Source organism: Lagopus muta, chromosome 21 (genome assembly GCF_023343835.1).
Source record: "Lagopus muta isolate bLagMut1 chromosome 21, bLagMut1 primary, whole genome shotgun sequence".
NCBI classification, from domain to species: domain Eukaryota; kingdom Metazoa; phylum Chordata; class Aves; order Galliformes; family Phasianidae; genus Lagopus; species Lagopus muta.
Genome location: NC_064453.1, coordinates 6,754,256 through 6,773,180, shown reverse-complemented (window position 1 = coordinate 6,773,180; position 18,925 = coordinate 6,754,256). Strand labels below are relative to the sequence as shown.

Sequence of the window (18,925 nt, the reverse complement as noted above, 5' to 3'; positions counted from 1 at the left end):
ATATACACAAGGAGTGAATGAATTTGAATTTTTGAGTTTAAAAAGTAGGATTTTCAGAAGGATGTGAATGCCCAGCTCACATCGAAGTCTTCAGCTCAGGCAAGGTTATCCACTGGGTGCTTTGAGAAACGTGAGCTCCTAGCAACTCGAAAAGGCAAGCAAATTTCACACATACCTGGCAACCTCTACACTTCTCCATTCCTACGGAAATGGTGTAAGTGGGGTGGTTAATGAGTGCAAGTGACACCAAACTGGAGCTACATGTTACTCCGCATTGCAGGCAGCTTGTTAGCAGGGTTATGTGGGTGCTAGCAGCTAGGAACGGGGCTCCAAAGCCAGCTTCCGCCCCAGGTTAGTGGGTGACAGCCTCTGACCACCCCCTCCCCCAGCAGATTAGTTTAGGATGGTAATGAAGGGGCAGGGTACTGTACCTGGTGATGGGCAGGTCGAGGCCCCGCTGCAAACTGGGGAAAGGCGGGAGAAACAAACACAAAAGGAAAGGCACAAAGAGTCAGAAACACCACAACGAAACCAAAATGTCACACTCTATGCAAAAATAAACCCACAAGAAAAACCACAAACAGTCAAAGCTGTGCTGCAGGACAGTGACAGACAGGTACTGAGAGAGAACGGGTGAGCACCGCTGCGGGGAGTGTGCGCTGCTGCGGAGCTGGCGGACAAACAGCCAAAGCTGCCGGCCGTTCAGAGGTGCTCTGGGGCAGTGCAGGCATTCATCACCCTGCCCAGGGAAAAACTCAAAGAAGCAGCGGTGAAGGTTTTCAGCTGTTCATAGTGGAGGTAAATGGTGAAAGCAGCTGGCCTCAGAGCCGCTCCCCAGTCTGTGACGGCGAGGGGCTGTCGGCCCGTCTGAAGGACACGGGTGAAGCCGTGCTGTCCCCACGGGCACCGCTGGCACTGGGAACGGGAGAGCCCCCAGCCCCGAGCGCGGGCACATCGCTTCCCACCCGCCTGGGCTACGTGGGGAGGAAAGCATTCAGAATTGAACGTGCTCGGTCGACATTAAAGCATTTTCCAATAAGTAGTAGGTTGTTAAAATAGAAATAAAAATGAATGCAAGAAATGGAAAATATAAATAAAGATGACAAGGTATCCTCTTTAAGAAGCCAAGTTAGGTACTTCAGCTCTTAATTCTCAGCGTAATCAGCAGAATCCTCAGATGAGAACAGGTACACCTATGGTGACAGCTCCAACAATTAAAGGGAGCAATGAGACCGGGTCCCACTGTGATGTTTCTCTGCCCGGCACTGCACAGTGCTGCCCCACATCCCCCTGCTGCCCCTGCTGGGACCCTGAGGGCTGCCACAGATCCCATGGTAGAAAAGGACTAATGAGAAAAGCAATCAAAACTGGCTGCTAGTTACTGACTCTTGTAACGAGATTTTTTCTCAGTCAGAGTAAGTGGAGTGGGAATGACTTCCAGCCCTACATCCCTGCTATTTCTGCAGCATGAAATACAAGATGCTAGTTTAAATATTCACTGGTCCAGCTGATTTTCTCCCTAATAAACATTTTAATCACTCGTTTTCCATGTCTCCAAGAAGCAGTCTCTAATACCGGTGTTCACACACTGCCTCTACCTTCACCTCACTGCAACACCTGGGTGGAAAGTCAAAAACCTTCAGAAACGAGGACATGCACACACAGCAACTACCGTGAGAGCTCGCAGTCACCTGCGCTGGCTCAGCCCATGACATCCCCACCCCCAGCTCCTGAACCATCTCCCTTGGCTTTCCAGATAAGAAAAAACAAAAGATTCACAGCTCTTCAGACCAAAGACCTGCTGTGGGAAGCATTGGCCTGTGGGAGCCTAGCAGAGATGGATGCACTTTGGGTCCCTGTTCCTCAGGAAGAACTCCTCAAAAAAATGTTGGTTGTTTGAGAAGAAGGAATAGCGCTGACCTGGAAAGGCTGAGAGGGGCCTTTGTGGTGCAGGCTGCACTCCCTGCTACATGCCAGTGAAAAATAAATATATCAGATGTGTTTTAGAAGCACTAAAAAGAGCATAATGGGATACAAAAAGCTCGTGCTGCTTAATCTGAGGGTCAAAACTCCTCTCATCACTGTTCTGCAGGAAAGATTCGCTCTCATCAAGAACTGATGCTTACACCTCAGGAAGCCAGAGACTATGCCAGCGTGAGCAGCGACATGTTAAAAGAAAAAAAATATAGATAAATAAAAACAAAACCACAAAATTAGTGAAAAATACCCTGATCTATTTGCACTGGTCACCATTGGCTATTGATTTCTCTCAATTTTTATTTTTTTCTTTTTTTAAAAAAACAGTTCAGGTTGACAGGATTCGTTCCTATTCGCAGCTGTAAGCAACAGAACAAACTGTAGTCACGGCTGGCTTGGATTCAAACGGACGCTTTGCTCTTCTGAGGGCTGCAAGATGAAAGCACGGCTCGTGGGGAAACCCGGCAGCACACATCTGGGCACGGCCGCTATCTGCTGCTGGTGGTCCGGCACAGGGAGCACCGACCCGGACAGAGCCGCTGCTGGACGGCACAAACACCAGCGGGGCTCTGGCAGACGCACAGCGGGCAGCCAGTGCTGCCATCACCTAACAGCTCATCTGCGGCGGCGTCGCACAACTCGGATTTCATTCTCCTTCCCCCTGCTGGAGCTGCACCTTGACATTCCCGCTATCCCACAGCGGCAACGCCAGGAAGTTACCGGGACAATGCGTGAAGCCAGTTGGGATTGCAAACGCAGCTGTCCTCAGAGGAACAGGAAAGCCCGAGCCGTGCAATTGCCAATGGCCCTGGGATGCATGGAGGAGCTCCGGCCGCACCGCAGCATCACCGCAGCGGGGCGACGGGGCCACGTGGGGGTGGCAGAGCCACCCTGCCGCCTTCCTCTGCCCTCTGCTCCCTCCCCTCACCACCAAAAAACAAGGCTAAAAATAAATGAAAAATAATAATAAAGTAAACCAAGGCCAGAACAAAATGCAAGAGTAGCCCAGGAGTGGCCGGCCTTGCATTTGTTTTGGGGCGGGGAGGTGGAATGGAATGTTATGTGCGTGGCTTTTAGTAATGGGGGTGGAAATGGTCACTAGCAGAGCAGATGGCAAAAACTGCATACATGAGAGTTAAAAAAAAAAAGGTTCACGACCACAGAGAAACGGCTGACAACTGCAGGCCAATTCTTCCTCAGTACCTCTTTAGTAACGGCCAAGCCTCTACAATTTGACACGTTTTTGGCCAAATCTAAAAACATTATCTGCTGAGCAGAAAACCCAAAGTCACTCTGGTCTCCATCTAACAGGTCAGACCTCCAAACTTCAGTTCAACTTTGGATATTCTGTCGCCACTTAACCTGGCAGGAACTGCCATGGGAGCTCATGCTTTTAGCAAAGAAGCAAATCAGTGCAATTCTGTAGATCAGCCAACAAAAAGATGTGGTAAAAAAAAAGAAGAAATAAAGAAATAAAACAGTGCCATCGGCACAATCGCCTGCAAGAAGGAGTACAGTTTGTTATATTGCTTACAATGCAGTATTTTATCCAGCCTCTTCCAGCCAGGGACCTGTAAACCGGACTCTGTTCCAAAACCTTCCTCCTCTTCCAGTTGTCTGTGCAATGTATTGGCACTGTTCTGCTGGGCTGTCAAAAAAACTGGTTTAGAGATGCAGCTCTTCAGTCAGGTTTTGCTCCAGTTCTAACCATATCAATTTATTTTTGCTTTTCAACAATTAAAGATGTTGAATATACTTACTGAGCAAAGAGCTTTACCGTCAGTATCCCACGTTACTGATCAGAACAGGGGACTAGGAAAGCAGTGGGATCTGGTGGGGTCCCCATCACATCATCAAACCTGGTATTAATTGGCTCACCCATGGCACAGAGGTCAGCAGCTCTCAGAACTAACCCTCCTACAGCCCTGGGGGCATCTGTGTGGTCACACAGGGTAAGCTAGCCCTGTACTGTACCTATTAAGTGGGCAAACAGAAGGCTTCTGTCTCGGAGGCTTTCAGTTGCCACGCTTCAGCAGCATTCATCTTACTCTAAAAAGAGAACAGTGCTGGGAATGGTGCAGTGGTTTCACAGGTAACCTGAAGTGTTGCGACGCATATGCAGGTTCACAAGAGACGCAGGGACTGCTGCTCCCTTGGCAATCTGAGGCTTTTGGCACCGGGGCAGCATGCCAGCAGGCCTGCAGCACAGGGCTAAGCGTGCAGTGCCACAGGAAGGTCTCCTAGCACCACGTGGGACTGCACTACAAGCTGAGATTTGCCAACAAGAGCTCAGGAAACCAAAGGCTTGTCACAGCAGAGCAGTACAAAAAGATTGTGGAGGACAATGAAACCTGAAGGCAGACGGAAGGGGGAACGCCTCAGCAAGATGGGGGGACACAGAAGCTCTACCTTCCATGAGTGAACACCTACCTACTGCTAAGCAATAAATGGGCAGAACTGATCCAGTGGCACTGAGTAAAGCCCACAGGCCACTGGGGACTAAGTGTGGCTGCAGAGAAGCGCTTTCATTTACTGATCTTTGTGCTATCACTTAGCAAATGCTTCCTTAAAGAAAACAAAAATGAAGCAAAGAGAAAGACTCTGGTAATGAATCTAATTTGAAAATGAAGTGAACCTGAAAGCAACTATGCTAAAAATAAATCATGTTATTTGAATGTAGATGAGAATCCCTCCATCGTTTCTTTTCTGATAAGGAAAATTATCCTACGAGGACAACGCCTGCATATTCAGTCAAGATTTGCCATTTGGAATGTGCTTCCAGTTCGGAAAAACTGACTTTCCCGAGAAGTGGCCAAGTGCTGCAGACACACATACACACAGAGAACCACGCAAACAAGGAAGGGAGGAGATAAAGCAAAGGTGGGCTGCCTTACCGGCGAGCGGGTCTGAGGCTGAGTGTTCATTGTCTGAGGGGCTTGAGGGTACACCAGCGTGGTTGGAGCTGCATTCTGTCCTGAGGGGTAAGGAGCCTGCCAGGGAACAAGAAAGTAAACACAACATGAGTGTACTCACGGATTTGTGCCAGAAGGTGGAAAACTGAATGCATCATCACAGACTGTTGATTACCATCAAGATAAAAGACAACACACAAACAGATTGGGCGATTATGAAGGCAAAAGCCTCCTCTGTCAAGGATCCAACCAAACTGAAGTCCAGAAGTGCCCCCATGGAAAACATAGTGACAAGCACACACCAGTGCCACTCTCATCACAACTCTGCGGTCTGGTCCCTCCAGCCACAGTTTCCAGCCATGCAGCTCCCAGAAGGCTGCTCAGAACCTGTTCCCAGGGAGAGCTGGAGCCGTAGGCATTGCTGCCAAATCCTCCACAATCCACAAGAAGTAAGCTCAAATGCATTTACTAGAAACCACTGCTGCTATAAAGCATTTGCAACACAATGAAACCTCCCGAAATTGTTACAGCTGTAAGACAGACCATTGGCTATGTAAATTTTCACAGTTCCACTGACTTCAATGGGCTATAACAATTTGTACTACCAGATGCTCTTCCCCCATGCTATTTGCCCAAGTAACAACGAACCACAGCTTTAGAGCTATATCAATCACCATTCTAACAAGACATTCCTCCTTTCTGAGGATGCTTTCTTGGGGTACTCGCCCTCAAAAAAATAGCAACTACAATTACAGCTTACCTTTTCTTTAAATAATAATGTCATAAAGAAAGAAAAAAGAAACTCGTGCAACAGCAGTTCCACAGCAATCAAGACAGGATTTGCAGCACGGTTGGTGATCCAGTGTAAAGCCTGGAGCTCAGTTTCAGGCAAGCAGCGCAAGCAGTGGCTTAGGAACAGCAACAAAGCCCTGAAACGCAGTGCTCTGCAAACCTTCTGTGCCTGAGACAGCAAACCATGCCAAGGGTAAGCAGGCCTGCCCTGGCCTTCAAGGAAGGATCAGCCAGCCCTTACAAAGTGTAACAGGAGTTCTACCGATGGTGGGTTGTGGATAACATGGAGAACACATACTGCTCACCCCCCAGACTCAAGGTGCATCACGTTGCCAGGCCCCACGCTGCCCCACTTGGCCAAACTGATCATCACTGAGCAGAACCCAAGTACAAGCACACAGGTGCTGAAGGGCAGTGTTCTCACTGCACAAGCTAACTAAGAAGGATGCTCTGTTATTTTCCACCTGATTTTCACATTGCTTTTTGGGTCAGGGAGATAATAAATATCCCTGTCTCCAAATATATCATCAGATCTTTGCTGTGAATGTAGAATAATGAGTAGAACATTTAGCTGAAAACTGTTATTCTGCAGCAGCTCATACCAACACAACAGAAAAGACTGGGCCAAGAGCCATTAAATGCTTTCATCAGCTCCTGCTCTAGAAGCAGCAACCTCTGCCCTCCTCCTGGGGAGCTCACTTAGTCCAATCCTCTCAAACCAATGTTTCCTTCCTTTCTTACCACTGGCAAAGCCTCTAATTCACAATAACAAGTCATTTGCCTTCTAGTTTTTGAGATGTCAGATGCAGCATCAAATATTTTCCCCTTTTATTTGACAAGTGTGATTCTGTTTGAGCTGCTCATGTCATGCTGAGTAATAAACACTATCTCACATATCTCACAGCAGTAACGGTGCTGCAGTGAGGGCTCTCAGTCAATCAAACAATCAAGCCCTAACGAGACGCAGAGGAAATGGTATCTTTCTGTCCACCATCTAGTGAGGTCCTGCCTCCACGTTACCTCGCTCCTGACTTTCTGCCCATCGTGACATTAAGGCTTCCTCTCCCCCAGGAGGACCAACAGCTCTGTGTCCATCTGGGTGCTCCTCTCACATCCTACACGATGGAGTCTCCCATGCGTGCCCTGTGTCTCAAGAGAAGAGGCCTTACCCCAGACTGCTCCAACCGCTCCTCCTCCCCGCGAAAAGGGGGAAATATCAGGTTTTCCTCCCCTTCTTCAGGCCCAGGAAAACGTGCTTTCTTCAGGCTTAAATAGCACGCAACAGAAAAAAGCCCAGGTTAGATACAATTTCCACGCTACCACCGACCCACCTCCAAACAAGGATCCCTAAGAAAGGGAAGAGCAGCTAACACTGAGCCTAACAACTCAACATTTAGCAGCACGACTGCAAAGCAGGCATTCTGAAACACAGTGCCACACTCAAATACAGCCATCTCACTGATAACAGATGTCATTTCTGACACTTGCAAGGCTGAGAGGCAAACGCAAGATGCTGCAGCACGGTATCCAATTTGTTTAAGCATTTAAACCCTATCAGAGTCAGTATAGCATTAAGTTATTAAAAAATAATCACACAAAAGCTCAAACAGCAGCCACTGATGGGCCCCTCCTGCTATTAAGCTGTCATCAAAACAAGGTAATGCTTTGGGCAGCCGCCACCAGTCCCAACCACGATGGCCGACAGCTGAAGCACATCTACACCACAGCACGGGCAGCAGACAGGAGGAGCTCAGAGCCACCACGCAGCAGGCAAAATCTGACTTAGCTGCCATCGCCAAAAGGCAAGGGGAACACTCAGAACCAGAGTGCTGCAACAGAGAGCCATGGGCTCTGCAGGAGGGACAGGCACTGAAGGAGGCGGTGGGGAACCCCGTACGTGAGGGACTGTTTTGATGTTGCAGAGCTCAAGGCTGGGAATGTCACGTCCCTGTGGGTAAGGGTGGGGGCAGACCAGCAAGGCAGACATCCCATTGGGAGCCTGTGACAGAAGAGCTGACCAGGTGAGGAGGCAGAGGAAGCGTTCCATGAGCTTCTGCTGAGACTCTAGGAAAGAGAGCTGACCACCTTTGGAAGGATGAGCAGGCAGCTTGAGAAGAGTACAAGGACTCCGCTAGGATAGGCAGAGAGAAAATTAAGAAGGTGAAAGCCCAGCAAAAACTTAATCTAGTCACTATTATTAAAGACAACACAAGATGCTTTTACAAATAAATCAACAGCAAGAGGAGAGCCAAAGAGAATCTCCAGCCTTTACTGGATGCAGTTGGGAACATTATCACTGAGGATGAGGCTGAGGTTCTTAAAGCCTTCTTTACTTCTGTCCTTAATAATCAGATCAGCGATCTTCAGAGTGCTCAGCACCCCGACCTAGAGGGACGGAGAGCAGAATAAGCCCCTAAATTCAGGAGGAGACATATCTGCTGCTCCACCTGGACTGCTGTAAGTCCATGGAGCTGATGGGATCCACCCAGGGGGCTGAGGGAATGAGCAGAGGTGACAGCTAAGCTGCTTTCCATCATTTATCAGCAGTCCTGGACAGCAGGGTAGATCCCACATGCCTGGAGACTGCTAATCTGATGTTCAACTGCAAGGGCTGGAAGGAGGATCGGGGGAGCTGCAGGCCCAGCAGTATGACATGAACTGCAGGAGGGTCACAGAGCAGACAGTCCTTACAGAGCTCACATGGCAGCTGTGGAGCACCCAGGGGATCAGACCCAGTCAACATATGTTCACGAAAGGCAGGAGAGCTCCTGCCTGACCAACCTCATCTCCTCTGCGAGCAGGTAATCATCTCCGAGTCACAGGGAAAAGCTACACTCCACCTAGAGTTCAGCAAAGCTCCCGACTGCCTCCCACAGCACTGTGCTGGGGAAGCTGCAGCCCATAGCTGGGACAGGTGCACTCCTTGCTGGGGCTGAGGGCACTGGGAGTGGTGGTGAACGGAGTCACATCCAGCTGGTCACAGAGATGTTCCCCAGGGGTTGGCGCTGGGGCACAACCTGTCTGATACCTTCACTGATGAGCTGGATGAGAGCACTGAGTGCACCCGCACTAAGTTTGCAGATGACACCCAGCTGGGAGGAGATGTCCATATGCCTGGGGTGGGGAAGGCCCTACAGGGGGACCTGAATTAACAAACATCATCTAAACAAACATGTTGTTGTGTAAGAGCTGTGAAACGTGCTTCTGTCTTGCATGCTTCAAGCTAGATGGAGGTGTGCCGTAGCTAGTATTTGTGTTAAACAGCATAATGGGAAAAGAGACAAAAAACGTGCTTTGTAGATAACTGCAGTACATAGCAGACTAAAATACTACCAAAACAAGCATCAGAATAAATCACAGCAATCCGCTGCCCTGCAGACAAGTAGGCTGATTAAAAGTATTGCACATATTCATCTGTCAAAAGGACTTTTCCTATGCCAAGCATTTAAATAGGTACACAAGGTAATTATAATCATATTCTGTCATGCTGGAAATGTGTGGCTTTTAAGCACCATGGCTGGAACAGTGAGCACGAGTGAACAACGGAAGAGATGCTCCAAAAAGTCCCTAAATAAATTACCACAGAAGGGATGCCTGGGAAACATGTTTTGCTCCGCGCATAAATCCTGGTTCAGAAGCATCTAAATGCTGGCACTGAGATCCCTGAAGTGCAGCACCCTGAGCTGGAGCAGAGCTGCTCCACTTCCAAGGCACAGCAATTGGCTCTCCTGAGACTTTCATCCTCACGGCTGTGTTTGAAATGTTGCTATCCATGGAGGGAAAGGCGATCATATTTGTGTTTATGTATTCCAGCAGCTTGCTGGGGAAAACCCTTCCCATCTTTTTTGTGCAGAGCTCCGGCTTCAGGCTGCCGACTGCACGAAGCAAAAAAGTAAAAATAAAACAAGAAATCGTCGCTACCAACAAAACAAATGAAGAAAGTTATTCTTAGATCAGCTCCCGAGCTGGTTAGTAAACACTGTGCCTGCTGCGTAACATGACGCCCTCAGCACTGACAGCACTGGGAATAAACAGGCAAAGTGCACACATCAGGTTCAGAAAGAGCTGAGTCACGCAGCTCTCCGCCTCCCGCAGCCAGCGACGATTTTTCTTGTTGGAACAGAACTCTCCCATCTCCAGGCAGAAAGGCACTGCCCTGAGCTCCCCCCCTTCAGCAGCCCGGTGAGACGTGGTTCAGCTCTGTCACCGCTCCCTGCACTGTCTCCTGACTCGTGGGAGCAGTTTGGATGGCTCTATATTTACTGAAGTGATGTAGCTGGAGGTGAAACGGTCTTGCAGTTCCAACACATGACCGTGACTCAGGAGCCTGCCGCTGTCTCCTCTGTCGCTGAACCTCAGCCTGACCTTGGGTGAGAAAAACCTTTGGACTTCCAGTTACTCACCGGTAACAACAGCAGTGGCTGTGCTCCTCGCTGGGGTGAGCTGGAGCTCAGCTGAACGCCAGCAAAACGCTTTCATCTCTTTGGGAGGAACATGACAGCAGAAGCAAAATATGTTATAGCTATACAAAGCACACGGGGCCAAAGGCGGCTCCCAGCTATCCATGAGCAAGCCCAAAGGCCCTTCGTCCTGATCTGCAGGGTGACAACCCAGCCCACGACAAGCCAAGCCACCTCCAGACCGCTCGAGGTGGGCACGAAGTAACCCCAGATGGAAAGGTTCTTACACCAGCTCCCTGCCACAAAACCTAACTGCTCCAGGAGTGAGAGACAAGACAGCATAAGATCACTGCATGCCTGCCTCCTTCTCCTGCCCTACTTTTAGGAGCCAGACTCAGTTCCCCCTCCAGCTGCTAAACTGTTTTCCCGGAGGAAAACCACAAGAGGGACCGCAGGCCGGCTGTATGGACACAGCAGCGCTTGAGGTTGCTCGTCAGCACAGAAAAGCCTCTTAGAAAGCTTTCCCCTGGGCCACTGGGCTGTACGGCAGCAGTTTGGCCTCGGCTGCAGGTGGAAATCCCTGCGGCAGCACAAACAATTGCTTGGTTCACAAACACAAACGGATCCCAGCAGAGACGTGGCTTGTAATCCTGAATCATCCTTCGTTTGGCGAGTTGGTTCTAATCTGCCCACCCACGGCCAAAACACTTTGCTACCTGAATGACTGCAAGTGTGCAGCACTCGTAATCAGCAGTTCCTCAGCATTTCAGCCCTCAGAATTAAGAGGATAATCATTTAAATCCCATCTCTCCATTTCTACCTACTGACTTCACCCACAGGTAGCTGCAGTATTCCTCCAGGCTGCTGCTCCTACAGAGGAGCACCTCGATTCTCCTCCACCTTCAGCTTTGGAACAGCTTCAGTTTTAGGCTAAGAAAGGTGTAAGCAGCCATGAACTTGCATGTCCCCAGAATAAGCTGTCCTGTCACCTGCCCCAAACCAGGCCCACACTCCTTCAGTCTTACATCAATAAACATGGGCCATTTCCACCTACACATTCCTAGCTCCTATTCACAACAATACTTCAACTGTGGGTAATCAAACACACCATCAGGGTGTTCTGTTTGAACAGAGAGCCTCCCTCACAGCTCCATGTTCAAATACGAGATTCTTCGGTGTACAGTGCAGCGAGAACCTCTCGTTTTGATCAGCTCATTTGCTAATGATGCAGCATCACTGAAATCAGCTCATCCTTATCACAGCATCCTGCCTTCAGGAGAGCTCCCCGTGCTGCGAAGTATTGGGAAGCAGCAAACTCAGCCTCTAGAAGGATAAAAATATCCTGACCTGGGAGGAATTACTTCTTTCACAAGTGTGGCACAACCTTTGTTATCTTTACTGCTCTGCAGCAATTTATCTCAGGGTATCTCATCTGTGTCATTACCATCCCCACTCAATTTTTAACGACCTTTTTATGGCTTTGTATGATTTAGCATCACACATTTGAGAGGGCCAACGCATCAAGCTGAACAGGCAAGCAGAGCCCCAAGGAGCAGGCACAGCACTGCAGGCACTGGTCTAACTTCAGCACCAAAAATCACATTCCCACCAAGGGAAGAAGGCAAAGAAAATGCAGTTTCCTGTCCCCTGCACAAAGGCTGTTTGTGCAGAGGGCACACAGACACAAGATACCAGCTCTTTTCCTTCCTGCTTAAGACACTGTGGTTATTATTCTTGCAGAGATGCTACAAAGGAGAAGGGTGAAAGGGAAAAGTGAGACAAAGTGTCCCTGTTGGACGCGCTACCTCCCAGGAACTCTGGCTTACCCTGTGCTTTTAACCATTGTGCACATTCCCACCACACTTCTTTTGCTCAGCATCTGCACTGCTGAAGGCAGGCAGCCCTCGGCACAGCACTTCAAGCAAAGGTAAACTCAACACATGGCTTTGGGAAGCAAAGGACAACCCCTGGGCTTTCTGTTTTGAGAAATAAAAGCGAGGAGGCATTCCAGCTGCTAACCAGATCCCAGTGCTGTGGTCACAGTGAGACGTTGCAACGCGTTCATTCTGTGTCACTGGGGCACAGACATCCTGCCAGGCAGGGCAGCTCCTCACCGTGGCCATTCCAGCCCACCCATACAGAACATCACCTGGCCAGGTTCAAAACCATTGCTAAGGAAGGCACGAGGGCAGGGAAAATGCCACAGCAGATGATCGTCTCGTAACATCTGTAAGTACTGGTGCGACTGAGCTGGCTTCTAACAGAGGCTGAAATGCCAGTCCCTGTCTGGAACACAGCACATGCATTGGAAGCTGGGGGTGGTCTGGTCATCACCATGACACAATCAAGTGAACTGCTACTTTCCGTAAGGAAGGTACTCACAATATTGTGAGTCAGGGGGAGAAATTCCAGCACCTCTCCTGTTGGGAGCAGATCTGGAGCTCTCAGCAGAGCCCACAGAGTTATGTGGTGCTTTTCATTTGGCCTGCCTACAAGACCTTGTCACAATTTAAGGACCACACGCTGTGAGGAAAACCACTATTGCTTAGGAGTACAACCTGCAGCCAGCTGGGAGCCCTGCTCCGTGCCCTTCCTCCTCACGGCTTCCTCCAGTGGCCAACTAAAAGCTGCATCTGCCTGGGTGGGACATCACCCAACGCTGGGACAGAAAGGACGTCAGCTGTCCATGTGGGACCATCCCTTCTGTTAATCTGCACAACCAGGTCTGGGGCACTGGGCAGACCAGGAGGAGCAGGTCTGTAACTTCAAGATGAGAATGCTCAGGTGGGATCTCGCTGATGTGACGGCACAGAGAAACAGACTCTTCTCAGCTGTGTGCCTCGGGACAAAAGGGAACAGTCACAAACTGAACTACAAGCACTTCCACATTGATAGAACAAAACCAGGTCGCTCGGGCGGCAGTTCCCCTCCTGGAGAAGCTCAAACCCCAGGAGGCTCAGCCCACAACCACCTGCTCTCGCTGCCTGGCCTGCAGTCCGTGCTGACCCTCCGTGGTTCCTCACGGAGCACTGCAGCAGTCCGAGGGCCCCGACTGTGCACCCTCAGCAAGTTTGCTGACGACACCAAGCTGAGTGGTGCGGTTGATACGGTGGAAGGAAGGGATGCCATTCAGAGGGACCTCGACAGGCTGGAGGGCTGGGCTCAGGTGAACCTGATGAGGTTCAACACGGCAAAGTGCAGGGTTTTGCATTTGGGCCGGAAGAACCCCAGGCACCTGTACAGGCTGGGAGGAGCGGTCCTTGAGAGCAGCTCGGCAGAGAAGGACCTGGGGGTCCTGATGGATGAGAGACTGAACATGAGCCAGCAGTGCGCTCTGGCAACTCGAAAGGCAAATGGGATCCTGGGCTCCATCAGGAGAGGGGTGGCCAGCAGGGACAGGGAGATGATTGTCCCTCTCTACTCGGCTCTTGTGAGGCCCCATCTGGAGTACTGTGTCCAGGTGTGGAGCCCTCAGTACAAGAAAGACATTGAGATTTTGGAAAGGGTCCAGAGGAGGGCGACTAAGATGATCAGGGGGCTGGAGCACCTCCCCTATGAGGACAGGCTGAGGGAGTTGGGCTTGTTCAGCCTGGAGAAGAGAAGGCTGCGGGGTGACCTCATTGCAGCCTATCAATACCTGAAGGGAACCTACACCCAGGAGGGGAGTAAACTCTTCAAAAGGGCTGACAACAGCAGGACTAGGGGAAATGGTTTTAAGTTGAAGGAGGGAAGATTTAGGTTGGATGTTAGGGGGAAGTTCTTTACTAGGAGAGTGGTTAGGCCCTGCAACGGGCTGCCCAGGGAGGTTGTGGATGCCCCGTCCTTGGCCGTGTTTAAGGCCAGGTTGGACGGGGTCCTGGGCAACCTGATCTGAATGTGTATGTTTGGTGGCCCTGCTAGGCAGGGGGGTTGGAACTACATGATCCTTGGGGTCCCTTCCAACCCGGGTGATTCTGTGACTCTGAAACGACTTTCAGGAGGAGGCGCTGAAGTCAGAGCTGGGATTTCACAAATTCCAAAAACACAGCCTTGTCAGAGAGGCTCTGTAGTGTCAAACCACTTGAGAAGCTTTCCTAGCGAGCAAACTTGTTTCTCCCAAGATTTATCTTGCTGCAAAAATATTTTTGCCCTTTCTGTTTACAAATGCAGACTGTGCAAAGCTCTGACTTTAGTGCTGACTCCAGTGTTTACGAGCACACAGTGCCTTCTGCAACACATCGTGCTTGCTTGAGAACGATGTCTTCTTCTGGAGCGTTCAAGAAATCAATTAAATAGCATGGAACAGAAGGTGTTATTACAGAAGGAATACCACAGTAGAAATTATTAAATGTAAGAAAGCGGCAAGTTGCTTCACGTTATTTTATGTTATCAAAAAATATGGGGAAGTCTGAAAAGCATCAACATGAAGCACAGCGCTTTGTGACTGTGACAACAGAAAACGTGCACAAAACCTCCAGAAGACAGGGAGCTGTGACACGTTAGAGACAATCCTGCTGGCCAGGCAGCCAGGGCGCACTGGGTGAGCTCTGCATTCAAATCTCTGTCTGCAGCAGGAGACCGGGGCGACTCCAAGCCAGGGCAGCTTACACCTGACAGCAAACAAGCTTAAGAAGGAGAAAAACACTGACCTGCACCTGCTGGCCACCCAAGACCACAGCACTGACCACTGCTCTGCTCAAGAGCCAGCTCTGCACAGACCTCATCCCAGGCACAGTCTGTGCTGCAGCCCTCACTGTGCTGGTGTACAGGTGACCAATTTGTAACAGGTTCTCCTCCTTCCTTATTAGAAAGCAGAAAAAATGAATGAAACTGCTTTCAGTCCCTCCCAGGTGCACCAATATTAATGCCAACTCATTCATCCCCTCTGCACCATGGCTTTAAAAAATTGTTTCCAAGGCTAAGTAATTATGGAAGTTACTGGCATCAATGTGCACTTGAAGCCACACTGCACCCTTCCTGCTATCTCGGAGCTCCACAAAAGCCTGCAGCTCTTAAACATGGGTGCATTCCCCTAATTCAAAGTCAGAACTAAGGAGGTAAAAGGCACGGGGATTCATCAAACCCATGGAGAGATGTTACACGAGCAAACATCCCCCACGCTGTTAACCCCATCAAAACGCCCCTAATCCCATTACACAACACAGAGTTCAGCTGCCCTTCCAGCAGCCCTTCCACACAAAGGCCAGAAGAAGATTATGCCTCTCCTGGGTTTATCAGCTATTAAATAACTCACCGTTCAGACCTCCACCTGCAGCCATCGACTCCTCTCAAGCTCAGGAGCAGTGAGCTGCATTACGAACATGAGTGTTACCGTGAGCACATTGCAGGGCGTGCTGCTGGCACCCCTGAGCACAGCCACGTCAGTGTTCTTTATCCCTGTTATCTGCTATGGGCAGACGACCTGTTACTTCGTTAAAAGCATCTGATATCTGAACTGGTGATGGGAGGGAAATACTGAATAAACACCATGGTTACAATGGAGCTCCAGCTCCCACAGGAAGGAGCCAAGATCATAAAGAAGGGGTGTGGGGATTGCCTATAACATGCCACAGATGGCACGCAGACATCGCCTGGCGCAGCCTCCCAGGCCATGAGGTACCAAGCAATATCTCAGTGCTGTTACAAATCCTAATTTTGCAATGGTGACATTTTTGAGGACCAGAATGAGACCACAAAACTCTTTTCACTTAAGGCAAAGAACCAGATGGTAACAAGCTTCAGCTAGTACAGTCTGTTTTGGATTTAAATCAGCCACCTAAAAGTCAAGGTCTCTGTATACCGGGATCCTGAGAATTCAGCTCTCTGCACTCTTGTTTTCTGAGTGTATCTCGACGTTGTTACAAACAGACAAGGCATTATTAAACACAGCTGTCAGTGAGTACAGCAGCTTCAGAGGGAGGTCCCATCGGATGCCACAGGGCGCTGGGCAGTGCCAGCCCAGCAGAGCGCTGATCTGCAGTGCACAGCGTGCTTGGAGCAAGACCTGAAGGCTTTCATGATTACAGATGAAACTCCCGGCCATTTGTTACAAGAGTAGCTGGTTGGTGCTGTACACTGTTGTCCTGCACCAGAGGAATACCTCAGCATACACATCAGAGCCCTCCCTTCAAAGCTAAAGCAGAGGAACAAAGTGTCGTGTTTGGAACACCGCTTCTCATCCACTCCCCCATTGTGTTCCTTCATCTCGCACACCAGACTCCACCATGCCTGCTCCCTGGGATCCTTCACAGCATTCCGAGGCCTTGGGGAGGAAGACTGAGCAGCCCCATCCCGATGCCCCAGCTCTGCGTGCTGCCTCCTGCCTGCATGAGCCCCTCTTCCTCCTCTCATCGCTCAGCAGACAGAGCAAAGCACTCTTCTGCTGTCTTCTTCCAAGTCCCAGTCTGGTTGCTTTGGAAGATCTCTCTTTATTGCTGTTCCCTTCGCAAGGCACGGCTACACAATAAATTACCACAACGCAGAGCCAGAGCGGGCTGCAGATTTACAGCCCCTCAGCTGCTTTGTGTTAACAGCCATGTGAGCACCACGCTGCACAGCCTCACATCCAGCGTGGGATCAGTGCTCCAGCAAGCACTACCCCGCCGTGCCCTGTGCCCTACCTGAGCCCAGCAGAACTTGCTCTGGTTGCCATGGCCAGGAAGAACCTTATCTACTGCCTTTTGCCGATTTCTCCTTTTCTCTGCATGCTGAGAAAGTCTCAGACGAATCGAGGTGAGGGGGCAGGGCTGTGCCATTCCTCTCCTGCTGCACAGTGCGGAGATGTGAGATGCCGTGTCTGTTGGTCCACATCTGCCGCAGCATCACTGAGCAACATGTGCTGCATGCTCCTGAACACCAGCAGAGCTCGGCACATTCCAGAGCAGCGTGACTTCAAGGCCCAGGAGTTTGGGAAGCGGAGGGAAGCAGAAGTGCTGGTCTTGCTGTAGGAGCAATTCTCACACTGCTGAGCTCTCCTTGTCGTGCTGCAGAACTAATTCTGAAGGGCAGCACAGTGCCAGAGGCAGGTCACTGCAGAAGTTGAACAGCAACCCTCTCTCCTGTTTGGCTATGTTAAGTGGAAAAGGCAGAAGAGTAAGCGAAAGAGACACTGAGCCACAGCAGCACACAGCCATCTGTTTCTGTCCATTTAAATGGAGAAGAAAAGACAGCTACAGAAGTACAGCACCCATCTGCACCTGACTCTTTTTCCCACAGCAGACACTAACCACCCCGTATGCTGTTGCAGCTCGTGCCATTCCAGCCCTGCTTCCCCAGGCCCAGGAACCTCTCCACGCCACGCTGGAAGCTCATCACAGGTACCTGCAGAGCTACAAAGCACCCCAGTTTTGTACAGGGAGCAATCCCTTTGCAGAGCACTCGGCTGACGGCATCAGAGCAGTCTGGGACCACCCCAGTGACATGCATGCTAGCAATGCAGCAAAATGGTTTTTAGATCTCAGTACCTGAAGCCTAAAAACACATACATGTTTTCATCCATTGCTGCCTACACAGCCGTCCCCACCCTGAAAAGACTCAGTTTTAAGAATATTAATTAAGCCACAGGTCAGGGGAAAAAAGAATGATGCCTTAATCAGATTCTTACCCAAATGAAGTGCTTTGTTGCTTACCATCTTCGTTGCTCTCAAATCAAGAACACACACATCAAGTACGACTGGAAAATGCAAAGACAACCTCTGCTCAATCAGCAGTGTGGGCTGTGGAGATACATGGCAGTTCACAAAACGCGACCTTGCCATTATAGAACTCGGGAACACAACACTCATCAGACCCCATCAGCTCTGGGCCCTCTAACTCAAAAGGGAAGCAGCAGGAGTCCAGCAGTTTGAACAGAGAAAAAGAATGATCAGAGCATAGAAAAATGTTCATGTGATGAGAGACTTAAAGGAGTTTTGATTGTTTACCCAAATGAAACAAATACATGAAGTCGTGACAGAATTTCCCCAAAAATGTGGTCTGCAAACAAGAGATTTCTACTCACCTCATTTCTTAATGCAAACACAAGAGGGCATTTGGAAAAACCCAGAGGAGAAAAATGATAGATGCAATAAATAGGTAATGCCTCCAGCCCACATCCTGCTAAGCCAGAAAATTGATTATTGTGATATAACACTGCAACTCAACATTTGACCAGAGCTGAAGTGAGCTACAGGAGAGAACGCTAACATTTCTAGGGTTGAAGGCAAAAAAAGAACAAAAAAACCAGAACCACATACCACAGCCTGTGAGTTGACCCAAACCCCTACCAGTTAAGGGCACGGGCAAGCACACGCTGCTGGCTGCTACTGCTGCTAGAAAAAAAGCACGACTGCTGCTGTTCTGCCACCAAGTCCCAGCTTTGTGGCACCGCTGCAGAACTGCCCCGACCTCGTGTGTCTGAGCCAGCACGCCTCACCCCCCTGCAGTCCCACCAGCAGAGCTGCCCCATGCCAGCAGGGGACACACAGACACAATTCGGGGTCCTGCTAGCAGCAGCATGGTGGCACAAGCAGGCTGATGCTCATTTCCAAGAGGATAAGAGCCAGCAGAACAGGAAACGAGCGTTTTCCCGGCTGGCCAGAGCACTGATCTGGCACACAGCCCACCATCTACGTATGCACTGACTCAACAGGAAAATATTACGGGAAGAAAAAACCTTGATTAGAGTTTTCTTGTTAAGAAGCTGCCTAGAATGTCCTCTTTCTTCCCCTTTTATCTACCATGATTAGCTTCCCTCTGTTGACGACGTCTACCAGGAACAAGCTCTGTGATCCCTGACACAAGCCGGCCGGCATGCGGGGTTTGCTCTGCAGCCCTGCTGTGCTCTTCAGCTCAGCCTTCAAACCAGAGACTTCCTTACCAACAGCC

At 49.9% G+C, this 18,925-nt stretch overlaps 1 protein-coding gene across 13 annotated transcripts in view; it reads right to left on the bottom strand.

The window, feature by feature from the left end:
• The window catches only part of EIF4G3 (eukaryotic translation initiation factor 4 gamma 3), a 94,016-nt gene that overhangs the window by 51,570 nt on the left and 23,521 nt on the right, over positions 1–18,925 (bottom strand). For 4 of the 13 annotated variants that reach the window (XM_048967340.1, XM_048967342.1, XM_048967337.1 and 1 more), the window contains 2 exons: positions 4,872–4,967; positions 3,512–3,625 (listed from right to left, as the gene is read on the bottom strand). In XM_048967340.1, coding sequence (XP_048823297.1) covers positions 3,512–3,625; positions 4,872–4,901 — 144 coding nt within the window. In that variant the 5' untranslated portion in view covers positions 4,902–4,967. Of the gene's footprint in view, positions 1–431; positions 465–3,511; positions 3,626–4,871; positions 4,968–18,925 lie in introns of all 13 variants that reach the window. The other 9 variants (XM_048967334.1, XM_048967335.1, XM_048967346.1 and 6 more) reach the window with 3 other exon arrangements.